Source organism: Varroa destructor, unplaced genomic scaffold (assembly GCF_002443255.2).
Source record: "Varroa destructor unplaced genomic scaffold, Vdes_3.0 BEIS01000004.1, whole genome shotgun sequence".
NCBI lineage: Eukaryota > Metazoa > Arthropoda > Arachnida > Mesostigmata > Varroidae > Varroa > Varroa destructor.
In genome coordinates, this window is record NW_019211457.1 from 20,378,506 (window position 1) to 20,399,767 (window position 21,262).

Genomic DNA, 21,262 nt, shown 5'->3' on the forward strand with positions numbered 1-21,262 from the left:
GTATTTTAACATCCATTTTCGCTTTCATTCAGTAACTTGTTAGCAATTTAGGCTAGACATTTCGTGCGACATTTTATACTTTAAGTTCCACCCCGTCGACTGTATGTTCATCTACTTCTAGCGTGAATTATCCTTGGATGGCGCGTGATCAAAAGATTTAAAAGTAGTCACATGTTACAATTGACCTAACCAGGGAAGTGATTTTTATATGACTTTGAATAAAATGATTTCAAAAATATTGAGACTATACTATTTACTAATATATAGTCACCAGACTAAAACGCTATCATAAAAGGGCACTTACAGGCTTACAATGTGATGGACATTCGCAGATGGCGTTGCCGTGGTTTGTCTTGCAGATTGCATAATGGTCACATTTCTTGTTGGCGCACGAATCAGCTGAAAAGATTAAATAAAGGACAAAAGAGTCAATTCTAACCGCTCTACTCTAAATTTCAAAATCGATATCGCTTTCGCTTTCATTTCGCAAAGAAAGCCACAGGATGCGATTTACAGCGAACCGAGATGCAGGTCTCACAGAGTATCTAACCGATAACAATCGTAACTCGTAACAACGTTGCCAACTGGGTCACCATTGTGTCATCACCATACCATGTCACATATCACGTCCTCGGGTCTTCGATAACAAACTAATTAAAGGCCTCTGCAGGACTCAATAATTAGGACAGCTAAAAGACACTACGGCTAATATAATCTGCAACTACGGTTATAACGAAACATTTTGATAGGCCTTCTTGCGCCATCAGCTTACTTATCCAGGTAGTTTATTCATCCATACCATATTCAATAGTTTCAAAAAACTTTTGCCATAAAGGTATATTTATTTTGAAAAAAAAAGTGTACCTGCAACATATTATTCCTTATTTATTGCAAAAACATTCTGTTTACTTTCATTTTTATTTTGCTGCCCCATTTTCATTATATTGATGAGCCAGCATCGTAGGGGTACGTACTTCGGTTGCTGAATAAGATCATCGAATAACGGAACACGTCAGTTCCGTAGCCCACCATAACAACCGTAACTTTATAGATATTTTGTTAATGAAAGAGTTTATTCGATTTTCCAGAGACCATAAAGGGCTGTGCACCATTGCAAATAAAATTTAAGGACGCCTATGATTAGAGTTTCTTAGAGAAGCAGGCCCATGAAGGTGGTAAACGATAGGCGCAAGCCTTTTATCGTCAACCAGCCTGTGAAGCGCACGTGATAGCTGAAGTGAAGGCTACGCAATCAGTTACAAATTAATATAATGATAACTGTGTGAATATATACGTGCCATTTTTAAAAAGATGAGTCCACTGAAGGTACCCGCTAGTTACCTCATCGAACCAAATGCAAACGGGTATTTGCCAGTAGTAACAGGGAAATATGTTGGCCCGAATGAGCTGCTCGAATAAAAAAAATTACTTCTTGTCTCACTTTTTCCCCTTATGTATAATAGTAGCGTCACTAATCAACCAAGTTAAAATCAATGCCTCAGTGAAATAGAAATTTCCAGTCTGTTCGACTTGACCAGAAACTTTCCATGAGAATCTGATACTCTATCATTTGCATATATAAGATTAAGGAGGTAATGTTGACACTTGGATTAGAGATAGGACAGAGAAAGAATGAAGATTCGAATTGTCCTCCGCTATCTTATCTTTTTAACGACCAATCTAATGCTTTATGCATACCATAGAAGACGTATAATACTTTTGCATCCAACTCCTTGTGACGGGTGGGATCTGTCCGCCGAGAAGGTTAACAACAAACACATTGTCTACAGTCGGCGTCATTTGAACCAGGCTAGACCTTTGGTAAGTCCTATACTATGAGTCACGTACTAATAGGACAGAGCGGGATGAAACAGATAAATAGGTAGGTAACGATAGTAGAGAGACCCACTCGAGTGGGCTTAACATGGAGTTGAAAAACGCGGAGTTTCAATGTAAACAAAGGGTGCCCACCCAGCTAAAAATTAGGGGAAACACAGGACAAAAAGGGTATTCTTGGCCGCCTTTACTTAGTCAAGGGTCAACAGCAGATCACAGTAGGGGGTGAGCGAGCTGTGGAGTAGCTTGGGTCATGGCCTGTGCTCAAAACACGAAATGGGCCGACTGAACGGGGCTGGGCTGCAGAAAGCGGTGTGAGGGGCAGCATCGGCGGTGGTAGTAGCAAAGCGACGCAAGCAGCACGCGTCAACGCTTTTTACGCTTCCGCCGTTTTCACGAAGGCCAACGAAGCCTTTTTTCTTTTGTATATCATCCCACAACTTTCACCTCGCACTCCTCTCCGCTTGTTCTTTATATATGTGCATGCTTCCTTCTTTCTTTTTTTCTGTTTCTGCCATTTTCTTTGTTCCTTTTTTCGTCGTCTCTTCAACGTCGGTCTCTTTTTGTCCCCTTTAACGCTCTCTGGCCAGTATCCAAAAACAAATGCTTGTCCGTTCTTCTGTTCGGTACAACCGCTCGACGTACGCACGTTTACTCAGGAGAAGCAACCCAAGCGAATTGGCCCTTTTGATATTTCACCATCCCTGATTCTGGGCTATACTTGCAACTTAAAGCATCGCCAACACAACCATTATGCTGTTTTTGGCTTTCACATGTAAAACAGTGTTTGAAAAAGTATAGAAGGGGACTGCACGGGACGCAGGCCACGCTTTTTGTACGTCTAAGCATCTTTCTAAACGCTAGCAAGCTCTTTTGCGTTGCTTTATGACTCCGCTCACGGTTAAGGGTAAGCGTGCCTGTTCCGGTCGTTCAGAATGCAGCCAACAGCAGAAAGAGCACAATAAACATTGCCCAGCGGCACTGGTGGTTTCCATACCAAAGAATAACCGCTGAAGAGCGCAGAATACAAACAACTAGAGACAAATCAAGGTGGTAACAAGCGGGTGTGACGTTCATACGTGTTTTCATATCGGAGATGTCAAGGTCAATGCCATATTATTATTCTTAATCTATAAGGCCCCTTGGAATACCGGTCAGTAGCGTTCGGTAGAAGCTAAGGCGGTTGGAAAGAGGAAAGGAGAAATAACACTAGGCAAAAAAAATAGTTATATAGCAAGAGCACAATTGAAAGCAAGGATTTAGCATGACTATACAAAATTACTATTACTAGCGGACTCTATTAGATAACCGAATAAGTAGACACCTGACCCAAGGAATAGGATACAGTTAGAATGACTTTGGCTGAAACAAGCGTTGACCAGTCAGCTAGTCTTGGATTAACAATCTTAGGACTGATGGGCATAACGAAAGCACTTAATAGTTTCAGAAATGAGAGTGTCTAGAACCTATGTAGGTGATACGGGCTTGGCATAGCCATAGACATTGGGATTCCCTGACGCTTCCTAATTGGCGGTTTCGTTGGCTTATGCCAAGGAAATGGCGTTGATGCCAAAATATTGTTACCGTGAAAAACAATAGTTATCCAACGTGTTCAGTTTATGTTCTGTTACTATATAAGTCAACAAAATTACCCGGTTGGTGGTAGCAGACAAAGCATTAGTAAAGTCCAAATAGACTGACAAAGCTTTAGGTCCGACGATAGTATTTATGTAGCGACTTGCCATTTTTAACTGAAGTCAAGTCGTGAGTCTATAGAAGACAATACTTGTCTTAATAAATACCTACATTTTAATGCAGACATAAATGTTGGCATGAATATTTGTTGAAGACTGGTCATATAAGTGGCGCTTCACTGCTGTACCGTAACTGTATTATGCGAGTTGGTCATATTTTACAGCAAAAAATCAGCTTTAGATATTTTAATACTGTTAAACATATCACCTTTAATAACGTTTTACACAAAAACAAGACTATACTATGCAACATGATTAGAATTAAGAAAAATGCTTTTCACAGTCTAACTAGCGATTGGGTACCTAACTTGCAAATCTATAGAAAAGGAAAGATCAAAAGGTCGCTCTTTTTCGCGCGGTCATATAAATGAATTGTCAGCCTATTGAAATTTCACTCTTACTATTATTTACCACATAATCCTTTGTAATCGACATATATGTCCTTTTTATGTTCACAGGCCTCCTTTCGCAGTTTGCATTCGTTTGTATAGGAAATCCCGTCTGAGCCGCAGACTGGTTCAAATTCTTCAGAACAACTGGGACATTCGCAAGCTGGGTAACCATTTGAGCGTACAACGCAGGATGCTCCAAGTTGACATGGATACTGATGACAAGCTCCATTTTCATCTGCAGTAACAAACGCAAAGATAACGAAAGGTTAGATGACTCGACGATAAGTACTTAATGCCCGAGGTACTTTCATCTTCTAATATACATCTTAATGATGTTCCGTCACGGCTAATTTTAAACTTAAAAACATATATAAATATCTATGTACATTTGCAAAATGCAAAAAAATCATACAGAGTGCGACATCGAAATTCGTACACTGTCTTATGCTTCCTATATTTGTAAAATTGTAACTAAATAGAAAGAAAATTTGCAATGCAGTTCTGCTAAAACTTTTTTTTTCGGATGAACGGTTCTTGTGGAAACTTGTTAGACCCTCGCTCACATATAGTTATCCAACGGGTTCAAATCTAGGCTGATCGGAGACCATATTTGCACATGTTTGTATTCACAAGCGTCCAACTCTGCACCAATCGACTCCTGTGGCCCTGTGTGAGATCCTGTTAGAAGACGTATGATCTTCCTTCGGGCACTTCAGTTATTTACGGTTGCACAACAAATTTCTTATGGAGGGAACATAAAGCAGGGCAGATGGGCGGAAGGAGCGCCCGCACAACCTTGTTAAGCCAACATTTGACTGTCTTTCCCTGAATAGAGGCGTTCCATTTTCGTAATGGAGCTTGCCGGCAGCTTTTTACTTGATACTAGCAAGAGAAAGGCTCTTCAAGCCTGAGCAGGTCCACCACCCCTTAAGTTGAACGTTACCGATAGGCTTTGACAAAATTCATCGGCAGATTTTAAATAGCAATACAAATCTTTTAACCAAAAAAGCACAGTCTACAAAATCGCATATGGTTTACGTATGAATATTGTAACGACTGACATAAAAATAATTAACCTGTGAGGTTGTAAATATTAAAATTGAAAAATCAGCATTTAATAAAATAGGTCAGATTTTTCCTTAGTTTGCATTATGTAGAAGCAATCTCCGGAATTGTTAGGATAAGCCTGACACTAAGAAAAATACACTAGCTTAATTACAACAAACAATGTAGGAGGTTTACTACGGCAGTTTAAAATAGGTAATATGTAAAGCAAACGCAATAATACGTAATTTGAAGAAAAATTAATAAAACTAAAATAAATATCCTTTTCGAAAATCAACTCAACTTAATAGAGATAAAACGCAGCAGCCTCAGGATCAAACCAAATGCCTCGGTGTAAGGTCTTAATTTCAAATATGGATATATGGCGGAAATTTGTTATATACAATATACCGATACCCTCTACTGTTCATGCAGTTATTTCGTAGCACTAATCAGTTCTTCACATAATTCGCTTCAAGCACCTTTATCTTAAAGAATCCTATATATAAGAGTAGTTCCTATTGTAAAATATATTTCATGTGGAAGCCTTTGAAGTGTAAAATAAAAACTTAAGTGTTATGTTTGCTATGGAAAACAGCTCCAACGAAAATTTAACGGAGGGAGATTGAAAATGATTCGCCTACCTGTCACGCATAAAGAATACTAGCTATATTTAACTTTAACTCATATACATTAGTTGTCCCAAATGCTGATGGGCACAATAATGTAGGCTCTGCTGCCTTTTTCTTCAAGAATTTTCCTAGTAGAAGTTTCTTAGCAGGTAAAGCTAAGCGTGAAGCAAGTTATGGTAATGTCTTTAATTAATGCTAATAAAGTAATCTATAACAACAACTATTTTCTAATAAGCTGGTCCGAAAAAAAAAATGATAAAATTTAAGTTCTTGCTCCTTTTTTATGTCAGAAAAAAAATCACCAACATAAATAGCACTCTCATTTGAGTTGTCCTTCGCCATTAAATAATGCTTCGTCAGGCTTAAACCTTTTCATGAGCGAGGTGGCCTTCAAAAAGACATCTTATTCCTTTTTAGATGAAGTCTTGGTACTGATATAATCGAGTCGTTCGTCGAGAGTTCGTTAAGTCACATCATATCCTCTTTCTGCTTACCATTCTGCTATATCATTAGCCGCTATTTCGCTTCGTATGAACGACTTCAATACTATGCCATTAGAAGTCAACTTAAACACGGTGCGTCGGCTGATCAAACGGGCGTTTGACAATAATGTTGACCAAGAGCTCTTCTTGCTTTCCGTTTACTTCGCCCGCAAATCGGTAGTAACCAAGTGGTTTGTCATCTGCTACACGTATATGTAGACGTTGTCGTTCATCACATTTATTAAAAATGCCATGGTGTTTCCATAACAAATACTTTCGAGAAGTTCCAGCCTAAAAATCTCTATCATATTATACGACGAACTAAATAGTGCGAAATTAATACTAAAGTAAATATTGTCAAGTATAACCCCAAGTTGCCGTGTCTGTAGTATTCTAGTGCTTGCCTAGAATAGTATACTGATATTCACCTTCGTCTCCATTTTTAGGCATCACTACGTGATCGGCAGCTAGTCCCGCGCTAGGTACGTAGTCTGTACAAATATAGAAATCTTGGAAAACTGATGTTATTGCGGTATATTTTTATTTGTTTGCCACTGTTTGGCTCAGCACTTATAAGATCATAATTATGTTAGGCCGGTATCTGTGTATTTGTCATGAACTCTGTTTGTCGGTTCTGTCTCCTACGGAATGCGGACAAGCCTCCTACCCAATTTCTATGTGATGCTTATATCGTAATACCATGTCTGGCAATGACTCTTGATGCGCTACTCTGGAAGCTGTCATCTCATACCCCCCTAACATGGTATTTTCCGCTGTCTTCATTCCTCGGTTCACTGGCAATGATATACTGCTCTGTAAGTATCTGGACTGCACACACATACCAGGGCGCTACACGAAGGGATCCGCAATGGATGACTGACTGAAATCGAGTTTTTAAGATACGTGGATGATCTTAGTAAGGCCTCGTTTTCGTAAGATTTTTTCCTAAAGAATTAGCGTCGGCAACATCATTGTAAAGCACTGAGGAAGCTATCTACAACCTGCTTCTGCTGGGCGTAACAAATTTAGAAAATAGCTCAGTGCTTTTAATATGACCTCAGTTTTTATATAGATATACAGTATCGTAAAGCACCGTCGAAAAAGGATCCAACCATAGTGACGCGCTGCTGAGAGTCACTCTACGGTCTATGTGGGAATATTAATTATACTATTACTGTTCTAATAAAATCGCAGTATAAACGTGTTACGAAAGTAACACGTTTATACTGTGATTTTATTTTCACGATTACGTATTATGTAATACGTTTATTCGTAATGCCTCCAGCGTACAAATATTTTCATAAAATTCAGCTCTATTAGCTCGCCACAAAAGAAGCTTTTCAACTCTGAGATTCACTAGTAAGTTTGCATCACTCATGACAGATCTTTGAGATATTGTAAGTGATCTTGCGTCTTCTGCTTTTTCAAGTCTTCTGCTTTCTAGCCAAAAGATGGATTATGCCTACTGAATGTGGTGTTCCTTGCCAGAAGCTTAGTGGCAACCTTTCTTTTTCCGTTTGCTATCACACCCACCCTATTTCCAGCATCCCGCACGTCATCGGTCACGAAGCTTTTCCCTACCCACACCAAAGCTGTGTGCGTTTCCCGTCACTTGTGATTCAATCTACTGTAGCAAAGTGTGTGAGCCGTTCATCGAAGTTCAACTATAATCAGCTCACGCAAAATGATACAAAGCTTTTACAAACTATTATATATGGAATACATAGAACACGAACATATACAGAACTAGAGTTTGCAACGATCCTAACAAGGTCGGTTTCAGTTAGGACAATTAGAGTTGTCCTAAATTGTACTTGATATCATGCGTGTGAAATACTTTGGTAAGGCAGCGATGCTGCAAACTGATCGATTCACTCTGTCTGTACGCCTTAGATTGGATTTACTATTAGGCAATATTTTATTGTAAATTAAACAATGCTTGTTTCTGTAGATTAATTTAAGCCTAACTAAAGTTGCTTTATCCTATGCAGATGCTCACGGATTTCACATAATTCAATTACACCAAGCAGTAGATAAATGCTAAGGTAATCTTTGTGCAGCCAGTGCACCAGATGATGTAGGTGTGATGAAATTTCCTGTTTCTTAGGAAGGATTTAGCTTTGCAATTGTTTATCTTTGTACACAATTGACCTCAAGTTAGGCGGTAGGCAACTTACCAACATTCATACGGTATAATATTATAACGTATTGATCTATGCGAGTGAGTTGTTTCCACTCTATTGAAGCATATGGGCGTTTTAGTTTATTGCTATCCTGAAAGTGTGTGCCTAGGAATTATTTATAAGCAATTATTTCAATGCATATAAGTTTATTCTAGTACATGCCAAATAGGTTAGTCATCAAACGATTGTTTTAAATATCAAATTATATGTATATATAATATAATATAAAGATAGCTCAATGTTGAAGTTACTGTTTATATACTAGAAACATAAAAATGTACATAAGGAACATTAAGATATTGCATGTTATTGAAAAAAATAGACAGACTCAGATATGCTAGAACGTACGAAGTTTGCAAGCTACTAGTAGATGGGTAAGCTGTTTCATGCAGAGATATGTAATTAACAGATATAAACCTCTTGGGGCGCAGAAAACGTAATCATGAATAGACTAAAAATAATTTGAATATATAGGGGATGCGTCTGCAGTAATGGTATGCATTCATATACACGCTAAATGGACCTGTCCTTATTTTCATTGAGGTTCCACGTTTTTATTGATGCGTTAAAATGTACCATTCCGTAAAGCGACGAAATCTACAATATAGCGAAAAATAAAGAAGCCAAAAAGTATTTGTTATTACCTGGGATATCCAACTTTGTCTCTATTTGTATTTGTATCTAGCACTCACAATTATACGTCAGTAAGATTTTCATTTACTATAAAATAGAATATCGTAATTATAGAATGATTGTTTCTTCAAGAATCTACCGATATAGGCTACTTGCTTTCATTGAACAGTGCAGACTCTTCCATAAGTTCCCAAACAGTACTTTCAAGATATACGATAAAAATTGTTTAATCTGTGGTTTATGCAGTGTGGCGGGATAATGAAAAAATTTTTTAAAATGACCGACGTTAACCTGTCACAGGTGAGCTAAACGTCATACAGCAGAACGTTTGCTAAGAGAGAAAAGCGTAAAAAAAATTGCAAGTACTTTGCCGTAAACACATTGGAAGGATATTAGGCCTACGCATGAACCTGGTTAGTATTGAGATCAAAATGGCATTAGAGCGCGCTTTTGTCAAGGTTGGTTGCAGTAAATAAAAAATAGTTCATTTTTATTTATTAATTTATCTTAGCTCGCTGTCATTCCAACACTACAAGCAGAAAATATACTAAATGACTGCTATATGCTGGTAGATGCAAGCTGTTGAGAAGCTCAGCGTCTCAGGAACCTATTGGCGACAGTTGATATGGACCAAAAAGAACTTGATTTGGGCGTCTCATGTTTAGGAGTATTTGTCAGATAACAAAATTGTTTAAGACATCTACATACTTTATGCGTAATTTCGTTTTATGAGAAAAACAGATCAAATGATGCGAAATTTTTGTTCACTTTTGCCAAAAGGTGAAAAAGAGACCACTCTATAGCCATATATATATATATATATATATACATATATATTGAACTGGGTAGTTGTATCCGTCGCCGCTGCTATATACGAATGAAGTGTAGGGCAAATAAGTCACATTTTTGCCAGTATCAGTATGTCATCACTGCAACTGGTGGCAGCGCGAAAACAGCAAATCATCTCACCCAATAGGGTAGTTAGTTCAAAAATGGATGAGATGGTCAATCAAACCACGAGATTAGAAGCCGTGCTGGGGGGTTTTGTAGGAGGTCTACAAAGAGTCGCGTTATCGTCGGATCTACAATTTTTGGCTGGTCGAGGCCTGAGTAATGGATTAACACGTTAGAGACAGCGGGGAGCGTTTAAAGCTGGCCCCGTAAATGCCTGCTTAGCTTGCTTTTAGAGCTCAATCAGCCTACTTCAGGCTACCTAGTTCAAATCATTTTGGACAATACAACCAGGCGAGATGAGTTCGAGACTCGTTCATTCAAGCGGTTTCCACGAATACTACCATTCCACGCAGCTAAATATTATATCCGGGTCTGAAGAGGTGATGATGACATGTACACGCTTATCCGCGATGTGTTGGAAGGCGTCGATTTCAAGGCGCGTCTAGTAGACAAGGAATCGTGCCGGTACTATGACTTCGTAAGCTACTTCACTGTGGCCTTGACACCTCATTTCACAGCTTTGGAAAGGTTTGTACACGACTACTGAATGCACCCCTGCATAGTCGAAATCCCACCGTCGGCAGAATCCGCAAGTAGCGTACGGAGTAAAGCAGGCTTTTGTGTTTGTTGTAGTGCACAAAGCACCTCACGTTAAGAGTTCGATGCGTTGTCGTAGCATAAAACAAAGAGCTTATCTCGGGTATCACGTTCCTGATGTTGCCTCTTATAGAGAAAGGTTTTGTCAGGAAAAAGCAATGGACGGACCCTCGTTTAAACAGGATCACTGATACTGAAGCAGAATTTCTGAGTACGTACCTGTCAACGAAATCCTGTAGTCAATCAAAGGGAACGCAGCGCTGTTGTGAATCACACGTGCTCAGGCTGAAGCCACACTCATGTCCTGCCACTTCGGGAAGACGAGTGGACATGCATGCATTCGAAAAACGGTGCAATGTGCGTTGAAGCGTTTGCATATGGTTCCGGCATGCATTAACAGGTTAGAAAGGTAATGGTTTGGTGTGAAGGTTACCATAGTCGGAAGCGTAAGGGGTTGAACGCGTGTGTTCCGACATCTACTCAAAGAAACCTACAATTAAAAAGGCGATCGGTTGCAGGCAACGCCGTGATGCGTATGGCCAAATGTGCATGGGTGTCGTTTCAACAGCCGAGGAAAGGGATCTGGTTTGAGCACACAAAGCATACTAGGGATAAACTAACCTAAAACGCATACGATCATAAACCACATGTTGGGACACATACGCAGATAGCGCAGTTAAGTGTTAAGACGCGTACCAATATTATATCCAATCCTAGATATTTCCGTCATTATCTCTATATAAATACAAGGTGCTGATACCTGTGCCAACACCAGTGCTTCGTCACTACCAGATGTAGGGGTACAACACCTAAATTGAGATCATCTTTGTCAGGCTGTTTGTTGTAACGGCTGTGTGTGAATCTGCCTGCATTGTTGATACTAGGTAAAACCCTTTTTTTTTTTAGAGCAAAACAACGTACTCCTCATGATGTACAATAATATAATGTTTTAAAAAATTAAGATAAAATGAGCTATTACTTAACTCGACCCCGTTAAAATATAAACTTCATTCACATCCGAAATCGGCGGTTTACGTGCGGCTTCTGATTTCCGTGACAAAAACTAGAAGATATTCGATACGTTATTGACTGAAAAAAAAAGCTCAAACTATCACTAAAATGGCTAACGAAGCGATTTTTGATACACTTGGATTTTTCATACAGAAACTTCCCCATACAGCGTATTTGAACTCTGCCAATTAACGAAAGAATATTTTGAAAATGACTATTGGGTTTAAGTTCCTCATTGAAGCTCTAATCACCGTGAATGAAGGCTGCATTGATTAATTCATAGATTCACATTGTATGCTATATATAATTGTTTTGAGACAATACAAATGCGTATATACTCTAGAACCAGAAGAATCAGCTCATGGAGTCTGACCGTATTTATAAAAAGTGGAAAAAATCGCTGGAACATGTCAGATGTTCGTGTTTCATTATTGTTATTTTTGTTAAATTGTTCAAAGATTACAGACAGTTTTTTTTTAGTAATGAATTACAGGAAGTTAATATTGATTTGTTTATGTGTTACGTGCTACTGTGGATAACTTGAATCACCAGCATAGATCAAACGAATATAATTGTTTACAGAGATATACTCTTGTCTCCGTGATTATTTCAGTGAATACTGCACAGGCAAGATTCTAGCAGTCATAACGAGCCCTCCGCAAACGTTCAAAAAATAGTTAAATCACGTTAATAGAAATTACCGGAAAGAAATCAACACGCCATTCCTAAGCCTAAAATGTAATTTCATTTTTTTTGAAAACGACATCTCACGAAAAAAGTTTTGAGAAATCGTTTCTCAGATCGAAAACGAAAGCTACTAAATGAACTATGTGAACAAAACCCTAGAAAGATGGCAAAAGGACACTGCATTGAAAAATAGGATGAGAGAACGATGAAAGAAAGAATAACGTTCAATATGGCGTTGTCATGAGATATCTAATTAAAATCTATTTTTATCTGAACATAAGAAGTAAAAGCGACCTAAATCAATTACTTGGCAATGCCTGCTTTTACGGATTATGCTTGCATAACCGACAGTTATATAGATTTTTGGAAGTTCCCGGAGCCGGCGATGTTGTAGGATCTCTACGAATCGATTGCGACAAGTGAGTCAACGCAGAAGTACATGACTAATTGACATGCTTCTCAATCTTTTAAATCATCTCGTACATTAATTAGATTCCAAAACGGACCCTGCGACGATTATCGTGTACTGTTAGAGACGTACCCCTGCGTAATAGTTCTTTACACTTGTGGACGTATCCCTGATAGAATCGTCAATTCCAAGTACACAGACATATATATAGCTTCCAGAGAGAGAGAGAGAGAGAGAGAGAGAGAGAGAAACTGGATATAGCCAAGCGATACTTCAAAAGGACCTCGAACACCTGTGTTTATATCTTGCCACAGCTTTTTATTTATGGTCTATGAAAATAATTATTTGTGAATATAAGAATATATGTTTTAGTGCATCCAAATACGGCTAACCTTATACCCTTGAAGGACAGGATTTAATATTCGCCTGCGATGCTAAAGTACACAAAAACGATTTGGTCGGTGAGACGGCCCTATATTCTGTGTAGCATGTGAGAAAACTTGAGAGTGAGACGTTCCAAGGCTTCATGTGCTCCAGAATGGCAGTACTTGCACAAATCATGACAAAAAAAATCTTGAAAAAGTAACTAACTAGGATGCTTATGAACGTTTACGATTTACAGTACGCCCTTATAAACAATATTATCGAAGTTGCTATGTAGCTAAGTTACTTTTAATTCTTTACGCTTACTGTATTTTGTTGGTCAATAGTAACGAAATATACTTACCACACGTGCCGCTGTAGGAGACTTGAACGTCGCTGTTCTGCAAACATGCTGTCCTGTGTAGTTCACACATTGAATCGTATGTTGTACCATCTGTTCCGCATACAGGACGAACCACCTGTTGTGTAAAACCCAACTTCAGATTAAAACCGAATATATTCAAAAGCAAATAAACTTCAGATATAACACCGGACAGCACTCTCGGCATTGTGTATGTGGTCATTGTAATACCCCAAAATCTCTAGTATAACGCATTTTCTATCTAAAGACCCTTTCAGTATTAAAGAAAGTTTGTTTGATCAGTAGACAGGGAATTATGCCGAACTGAGGCGTGGCCGCTGCCATATCCCACTGTCAAACCGGAGGCGGCTGTTGCTTAGCCTATTTATATTACTGATACCGTATTGTATGTAATAACAGGGAATGAAGGATAGCTAACTAAAAAGTAAACTTGAAATAATCTACCTGTTCACATGGAGGCGGACAACTGCAGATTGCGGTTCCTTGTCTGTCAATCTCACATTCTTGGGCTGGGCCGCAATTCACGGCACGACATGGATTTAGTACTGTAATCAAAACATGTATACATTTATTTTCTTAGATTTATACTACGGCCAGTCTATAGTTTATATAATAGTAAGGCAATACCCGGACAAAATAGAGTACTGATTATTCTACTTGTATTCTTAACTTAGAGCTACAAACTTTGTGGAGAACACTCGTTTAAACATTGTTTAGGAGCGTTGAACAAGTTACAATTATTGCTTCGCAGTAGCGGCAAATGTGATTCTGATCGGTAATGTGCAGATATAGTGAAATGTTCCGATGTCACGCTATCAACAAGTATCATTTAACCAATATAATACAGGCGAATGTTCCAGCAAAGGCTCGCCAACACATATAGCTTGGTTTCAACGAGATATTCCCATTTATCTAAATACGTGTATTTTATCTATAAAGCCATTGGCCGTGCTTTGCATCTGTGGCAAAAACGAGATGCACAAAACAACCGAACTGATAGTTTTTGATTGCACGAAAAATGTGAGAATACGTTTGATTATGGCTAGCGGTTTCTGTGCTATTTTTGCCTAAAAATACGTCTCGTAGGTCCCTAAACTAAATAAATATTTCAAGTTCGGTACTGCCATTGAGCATTGCTTCAGACTGCTGGTTCTCAGCATGAAACGTCGATAGCCAACTTCAGACAGTATTTCTAAACTTAATCGACGAACACGTTACCGCTGTACCATCACGGAGTCAGTCCGAAAACCTAACTCAAAAAAAGCTTCTTTTATGGTTCATGGGCACCCTCCCGCGTTTAAGTGAGCATATCTTGATTATAAACATTATATCATGTAAACCTATCAACATCTTATCTACAAATCCGGATAATTTCTATAAAACTAATAATTTCCATCTAGTAATATTATATTATGGTATAAAAAAAAACTTGTTAGCTTGTCATAGCCTGAGGTACACTTTCATCAATATAAAAAAATAAAACATTAGTAACAAGTAGCAGTGTAAAGTAAACTTCCGAAGAATCGTTCAAAGTTGTTCAGATGCTTGTCCAGAATCCACGAGTACAGTCTTGTATCCGTTTAAACTGCATTAGTCGAAGTTCTAAGGTACTTACGTTCTACTGAATAGCTTATCATACGTGAAGAAGGAACTTAAAGGCTAGGGGGAATTATTATATTTAACGTGGATATAGCCATTCTGCTTTTTATGGCAACGCATTTTTGATGAGAGGGTTCGTAATGCACATATCCTCCTCAGACAAAGCAATCCTGCGCACAATATTTGGCAAATTGAATCATTAATTTATACTTATTTAGGCACGCTATCTTAACAACTGCTTTCCATTTAGCTTGTACTTGCCTGTTGCAAGAAAATGGTTTTAGAAAAGACACCACATTATTAGACATCGCGAGTCTCAAAAAAGAACCGCGGTGTGGACATCGCGCGGTAACATCTAGACAAATGCCTGTCTATTATATCTGTCAGTCCGTTTAAACTGTGATGATACATCTACCAACTATTAGTCCAGTTCGGATAATAATGAGAACAGGGAAATATTATGCTTGTCACTGAATGAAAACGCTTTGATGTACCAGGTAGCAAATCATTTGGAGCATAGCTTCGATAGGGCTTCGTGGAAAGTCTCCTAATGGGATCCAATTTATTCGAGATATCGTACTCGTAAGCTGACACATATCGAGCGGAATATCTTTAAAAAATCTGTGGTTTCGGACCAAAGGAGCCCAAACAGCAAACCTAAATATGCGCACACAAAGCGGCAAAGAAGGTAAACCGGAAGGAACAACTGAAACTTTGGAATAGTTTCCTTTATAAGATCGCTCGTAAGCATTATGCAAATAAACCAAGTGCCGTCTTGGCTAAGCGCTATCTAATAGAACTGGGTTAAAGTATGTTGGATATTTTCAGTGGACAAGAAGGAAAGGGAGGACTAAAACTGTCCGCTACATAGAATCATACGTAGTGTTACATAGAATAGCTTCTTCAAATAATGGATTCCAGATGCTGCAGTGCCACCGTTAGGTTTTTGCCGTGGGTTGAAATATCAATAAATCTCTGCGACAGATACACCGACGTACGTAGTCACTGGTAGAAGTATATTATGGCGTGTCTGGACGCCAGTGTTTAACACAGAAAAACATTAAACAACTACCATGATAACTGGGAAATCGGCTCTGAAACTTAGGTATTCAATGTTTTTCGCTAGTTTTAAGTATGACGACATTGGCTCTCCATCCAGTCCGGCATCCGGTACTTGTTAAGTCCGTATGAGAAACTCTACTTAACTTCTATTCCCACTCTATTTGTACATACTCAAATCAATTCGTTCATGGCTTGTTTTGTACCTATCTAGATTATGATTAACGGTTGCCAGGTTTCAGCTAAAACGTTTCCCTGTGGGGAGCTTGTAAATTCTCTGAAGCGGTCCAGATTCTTGAGATTTTCATAAACCTATTCTGATCATGCTTTAACAATATGTCATTGGAAGATTAGAGTCAAGTGCGAAACGCAGCCAAAGTCGACGGGCAACAACGCGTTATAAAAATTAATGTTATCTGTGTTTATACGGCTTACTACACCGCGTCACTTGCTTGCATCTCAAAATCGGGATCTCTTCGTATGAGCTCGTGGCAGCTATACCTGTCTGTAATAAGGTATCTGTCTTCCGGTAAAATGCAGTAATATTTATTGTATGCGCCATGGGAGTTGTAACCTGTAGAATGTGTGACAAAAAAATCAGCGAACCCTGAATTCGAACAGTGTTAGGCTGTGGGTGTAGTTCAGAAAGCATGCGGTTAAACTTCTTCCAGTGAACTGCGTACTGCTTGTTACGTCATTTGTTTAGTTAATGCTGCGATAGTTTCTGAAACGACGTGCCGCTCGTAAGCACTGAAATGGAATGTTATTGGGTGTTAGTTTGTATGAATTGAATTAACTAAAAGCCTGTTATTGTCAGGCAGTTCAACAACTTACGTCCCGCCTTCCATATTCGTGCTGTAAGACACGACTATAAAATGTCTGTTTTGAAACATGGGAGCCGCTTTGCCCTTCGCCCACAAAAACAATTATCTCTACAAGTAACGGATTTACTCCGTTCACTTTTTATGCCTAACCTAACCTAACCTAACCTTGTGCCGTGATACCTTTATAGATCGTAGATTTAAATGCAAACCATAGTGTATTTCTCGACTCTCGAAAATGACAAAATCACAGGTGTATTTACCTATATCAGTCACTTTCGACTTAAAATAATCTGTATAATTACAGTACCGGTTTTTCCACTCTCAGAAAAAGGCCCGACAAAGTTTACGCACGCACGACAATCAAGGTACGAAAAAGCATCAGATAAAGATTTTAACTTATGGTTAATGTTAATTACATTAATATGTTCATGCTTATCAGGAGACTGGAAGTAATGGGTGCAGGACGCGTTGCTGGAATAAAATATCTGATTACCGTCAAATTTTTCTATTGGGCATATTATCCTTAATTTGTCTAGCATGTCATCTAATTACGTTCGGAGGCATGGGCACAGCTTGGAACTATTGCACTTTTCTAGCCTAGTAAGAAAACGGGCCGTTTTTTCTAAGTATTACTTAATATCTAAAATTTGCCAAATCTTGGCAATTTCCAAATGTCGTCGCATCTGGACATGCTCTACCCAATTCTTACTTTGCCAACATTATAGTCATAAAACTGCTAGTTTGCTTCGGCCACTTCGTTGTCGAACAATGTTCTTACCTGAGTCACACTCCTTTTGGTACAGCACTCGTATGGCCCTTCGTGTTGTGCACCCCTCGACTCTTAACGCGCACTCGTTCGAATATGTTTTTCCATTGGATCCGCAAACAGGCCGTACTTCCCGTGGACACTGCGAATTGCATTGGCAAACGGCGTTCCGCTGTTGATCTAATTGGCACACCTGGTGCTCAGGACACTTCACCGACTGGCACGGATCTGAAACAGGACGAATATGATAGGACTCATATATTATAAAGATACATCACAATAAGGCACATTGTCTGTTTTTCAGAACTTCCTCGAAGATTGACTACTCTGTACAAAGCATGATTCCAAAGACGCTGTGGCCAGTAGAGAGAGAAATCAGCTAAGTATAAAACAGCATGATTTATGCGATCACTAGATCATGTACATACATATTTGCAGATGATCTATTACTTTTGCGCAAAGTGCCTGAGATATTAGCGAGCCAGAATCTATTATATCTAAGCAGAGTGGTTTGAATCCGATGTTCGTAGCAATAGATAAGGACCGAGAACGGTTATTACTGCCTTTCTATTCGACACTATGCAGCAGAGGCAGTGGAACTGAAGTTCAGCAAGGATTATAGTATTTTTGCCTATGTCAACAGATCATATTATCTTTCTGCCAAAGACAACAGATCTTGTTGAGGAGGCTGATGCCATAGTATACAGCATCGACCAAACGCTGATGACGCCGCCGACCACTTTGAGAAATTTGAACAAAAACTTTACGAATCGCCCATTGATTGAATCTTCCAAACCGCTCTCTAAAAAAGAAGTATGCAGCAGGCGTAAAGAGAACCACACAAAATGAGCCCAACTTCTGTAATCAATAGACTGGGATATCTTTGCATTAACTTCACCGTTGGGTAAGCCGCGTCTCGTTGTTTGTTATTGAAAAAGGAGAATGAATTTGTGTAAGCACATCGTACTTTCACGACGATGTGCTTCTACAATGTAGACGGAAAACGCGTGCGATCATATCGTTGTGCACGAGAGGCAAAGGTTACGAATGTTAATTTCAGTTCAGTGCTACGTGCAATCGCATTACCGGACAGAAACCGTAACTGTTTTCTTTCGAACATATCATATTCGAGTAAAACGTATACTGATATTTGTACATTGTTGTTGTACATTAAAATACAGATGATCGTAAAGAAAGTTTCCTACTATTATATTATGATAGGAAATTGTTTCAAAAATATATCTTTTTGATGCATAGCTTTGTCGTTTGAAAGTGACACAACGTTATTCCACCCACTCTCCGCTGCAACCGACATCATTGAAAATTTTCTTCAAAAATAGCTGAACCTACAAAGTAACAACCTTAGCTATTGTAGGCTTATAATTATTATTATTATTTCTATTGATATTATGGTATACCCGCAGAGGACAAGGTCCCGGTAAAATCTGGTTCTAAGTGATATTTTAGTTGGGGCTGTAGGAACAGCACAAGCGTATGGGGTAATGAAGCCCAGAAGCATGGGAGCGCTTTCGCTAGCCTAGGCCAAAAGGCTTTCGGTTCAAACAAGCTCTTCTTGCCATATGTTTACCTCGTAGCTTAGGGTATAGTGATAACGGTGGGCAATAGCAGACATCTGTGTAACGATGATATTATCATAAAATACTAAGAAACTACTAAGGCAGGGACACGATGATGTCGATACCATATACGACAAACAGGTTCTACAGTTTCTCATCATATCATGTTCGAAAATGATTTTTTTCTATATTAGTATAATGCATTAATGAATTTTATTCGATATTTTGTCATGCCACCTCATAACTGGCAGCAGTGTTAGATACATAAAGTTTTGGAAATCGGATAAAGTAAATAAAACAAGGTCTAACTATTGTTACGAAGAAATACAGCTCCCGGTATTTCCGCATACGACCACAGATGAATGCTTCACCCAGATGCATCTCGGGGACAATATGGGTATCATTTTTTCATTTGTTTTGGTAGATTAGGTGCATAGATATTTTCTTCAGGGACATCTACCGATTTTGTGTATTAGATTACGCTGTACGCTGCATATATAAATACCTATTGGCTCCGGGAGCTGTACTGCTAGCGTTGACTGCGTGATGCTTTTGAGGCGCTAAAGCAGTCGGTCCCAAACATTCGTGAACTCATTATGCACAAGTTAGATAATAAATATTCAATGTAAATATGGTTAAACAAATAAACGCTGCTTCTACTTAGAACCTTACAGATGGCACTTAAGCGTGTTCCCTTCAAACGATTTTTTCAAATGGACTGATATAGCTCGTGTGAGCTGCTTGACTTCCTTGTGAGCTCTCTGAAGGTGGTTCAGGGATCTTCCAACGTCAGTTGTTGTATTTTTGAAACTACACGCTGTGATAGGTCGCCCTGAACGTAAATTTTTTTCGAAGCTTTCTCGTGATGGGTTGTAGGTAGCAGATATGCAGGTAAGTACGGTGCTAGGTGTCCCGTGATTTCCGGCTAGTATGAACTAGTTATTGTACGAGTGCTGGGCGTGATTTACGAAAGATTTTAGGAAAATATACTACGTAAGCAACCCATGCACGGAACAATAATTTCATAATTTGTCAAATGTGCAGTTTGAACATAGAAGAACCACTCGTGAAAGTTTGTTGGAACTCTGAAAATTGTGGAATTGTAGAATACTTCGTGAATCAGACAACTTTATTTGATTTACCTTGAGAAATAAATAAATAATGAATAGTTGAATAAATACGTTGTAAAGGTCTTCCGACATACTGCTCGAAAATATATTCGAAAAAACGTCTATATATATATATATGTATATATACTTTCTTAGAGTCGAAAGAGGTACCAGGCGTAATTAAGCCTAGGCTCTCTGAAGCAGGACAAAAAAAGTTTGGGAATCCTAGTCTTACTACCTAATATGGAATTGATACAACGATCGGCTACCTCGTCCCGGTTTTTAGTAAAGCAGTGGCGGGAAGCGTAAGGGGAGGAGTACGTGTAACATCGTTTTATAAGCTGACATGGCGGGTCTGAGAGTTGTCCGACTACGTGGCAAGCGGCAGGAAGTAAAGCTTTCGCTTGTGCCTCCTTTATATTGTCAAATGTTTGTTGCTAACGTGGATGTTACATGGGTGAATTAGAATGTGTGTGTGTGTGTTTCGGCCGGTTCTTTGGGCAAAGCAAAGACACTTCGTTCTCTTCCGCCCTAGTAGCCTCTCAAGCAAATGTACACGGTGCTCTGGCATTAAACAGTTGTACGCTTTCGGTAATGGCAGCAGAAACATATTAGTATTAGTACAAGTAACTTGGTACCCGTTCGACCTGTATAGTAACTGTGGTGCACACGGTGTGAAGGGACGTGTACTCGAGAACTAGCCCAGCGTGGAATACCGGAATCAACCAATCTCATTGAAGCGGAACCTGTACGACAGCTGCAACCATATCTGCACCTTTGTTTGCAGGATCGCTAATCTAACCACGAAAGCTGTAGCGCGGAATTAGGGGAGTAGAGGCGGGCAACACCGAACGAAGGTGAATTATGACTGAAATAGCAGCTCTAGGGTGTGCATTGCTCACCACCGCATATTTTGTATGATATAATACGGTCATCGTATGCTGTAAAGAAACATTTGTTTTGTTTCAC

At 39.0% G+C, this 21,262-nt stretch overlaps 1 protein-coding gene across 16 annotated transcripts in view; it reads right to left on the minus strand.

Moving 5' to 3' along the window:
• Positions 1-21,262, minus strand: part of LOC111250514 (agrin-like) — a 232,384-nt gene that overhangs the window by 33,802 nt on the left and 177,320 nt on the right. For all 16 annotated transcript variants that reach the window (XM_086988853.1, XM_086988847.1, XM_086988846.1 and 13 more), the window contains 5 exons: positions 17,620-17,835; positions 13,804-13,904; positions 13,342-13,456; positions 4,002-4,217; positions 305-399 (listed from right to left, as the gene is read on the minus strand). In XM_086988853.1, coding sequence (XP_086844979.1) covers positions 305-399; positions 4,002-4,217; positions 13,342-13,456; positions 13,804-13,904; positions 17,620-17,835 — 743 coding nt within the window. The remainder of the gene's footprint in view (positions 1-304; positions 400-4,001; positions 4,218-13,341; positions 13,457-13,803; positions 13,905-17,619; positions 17,836-21,262) is intronic.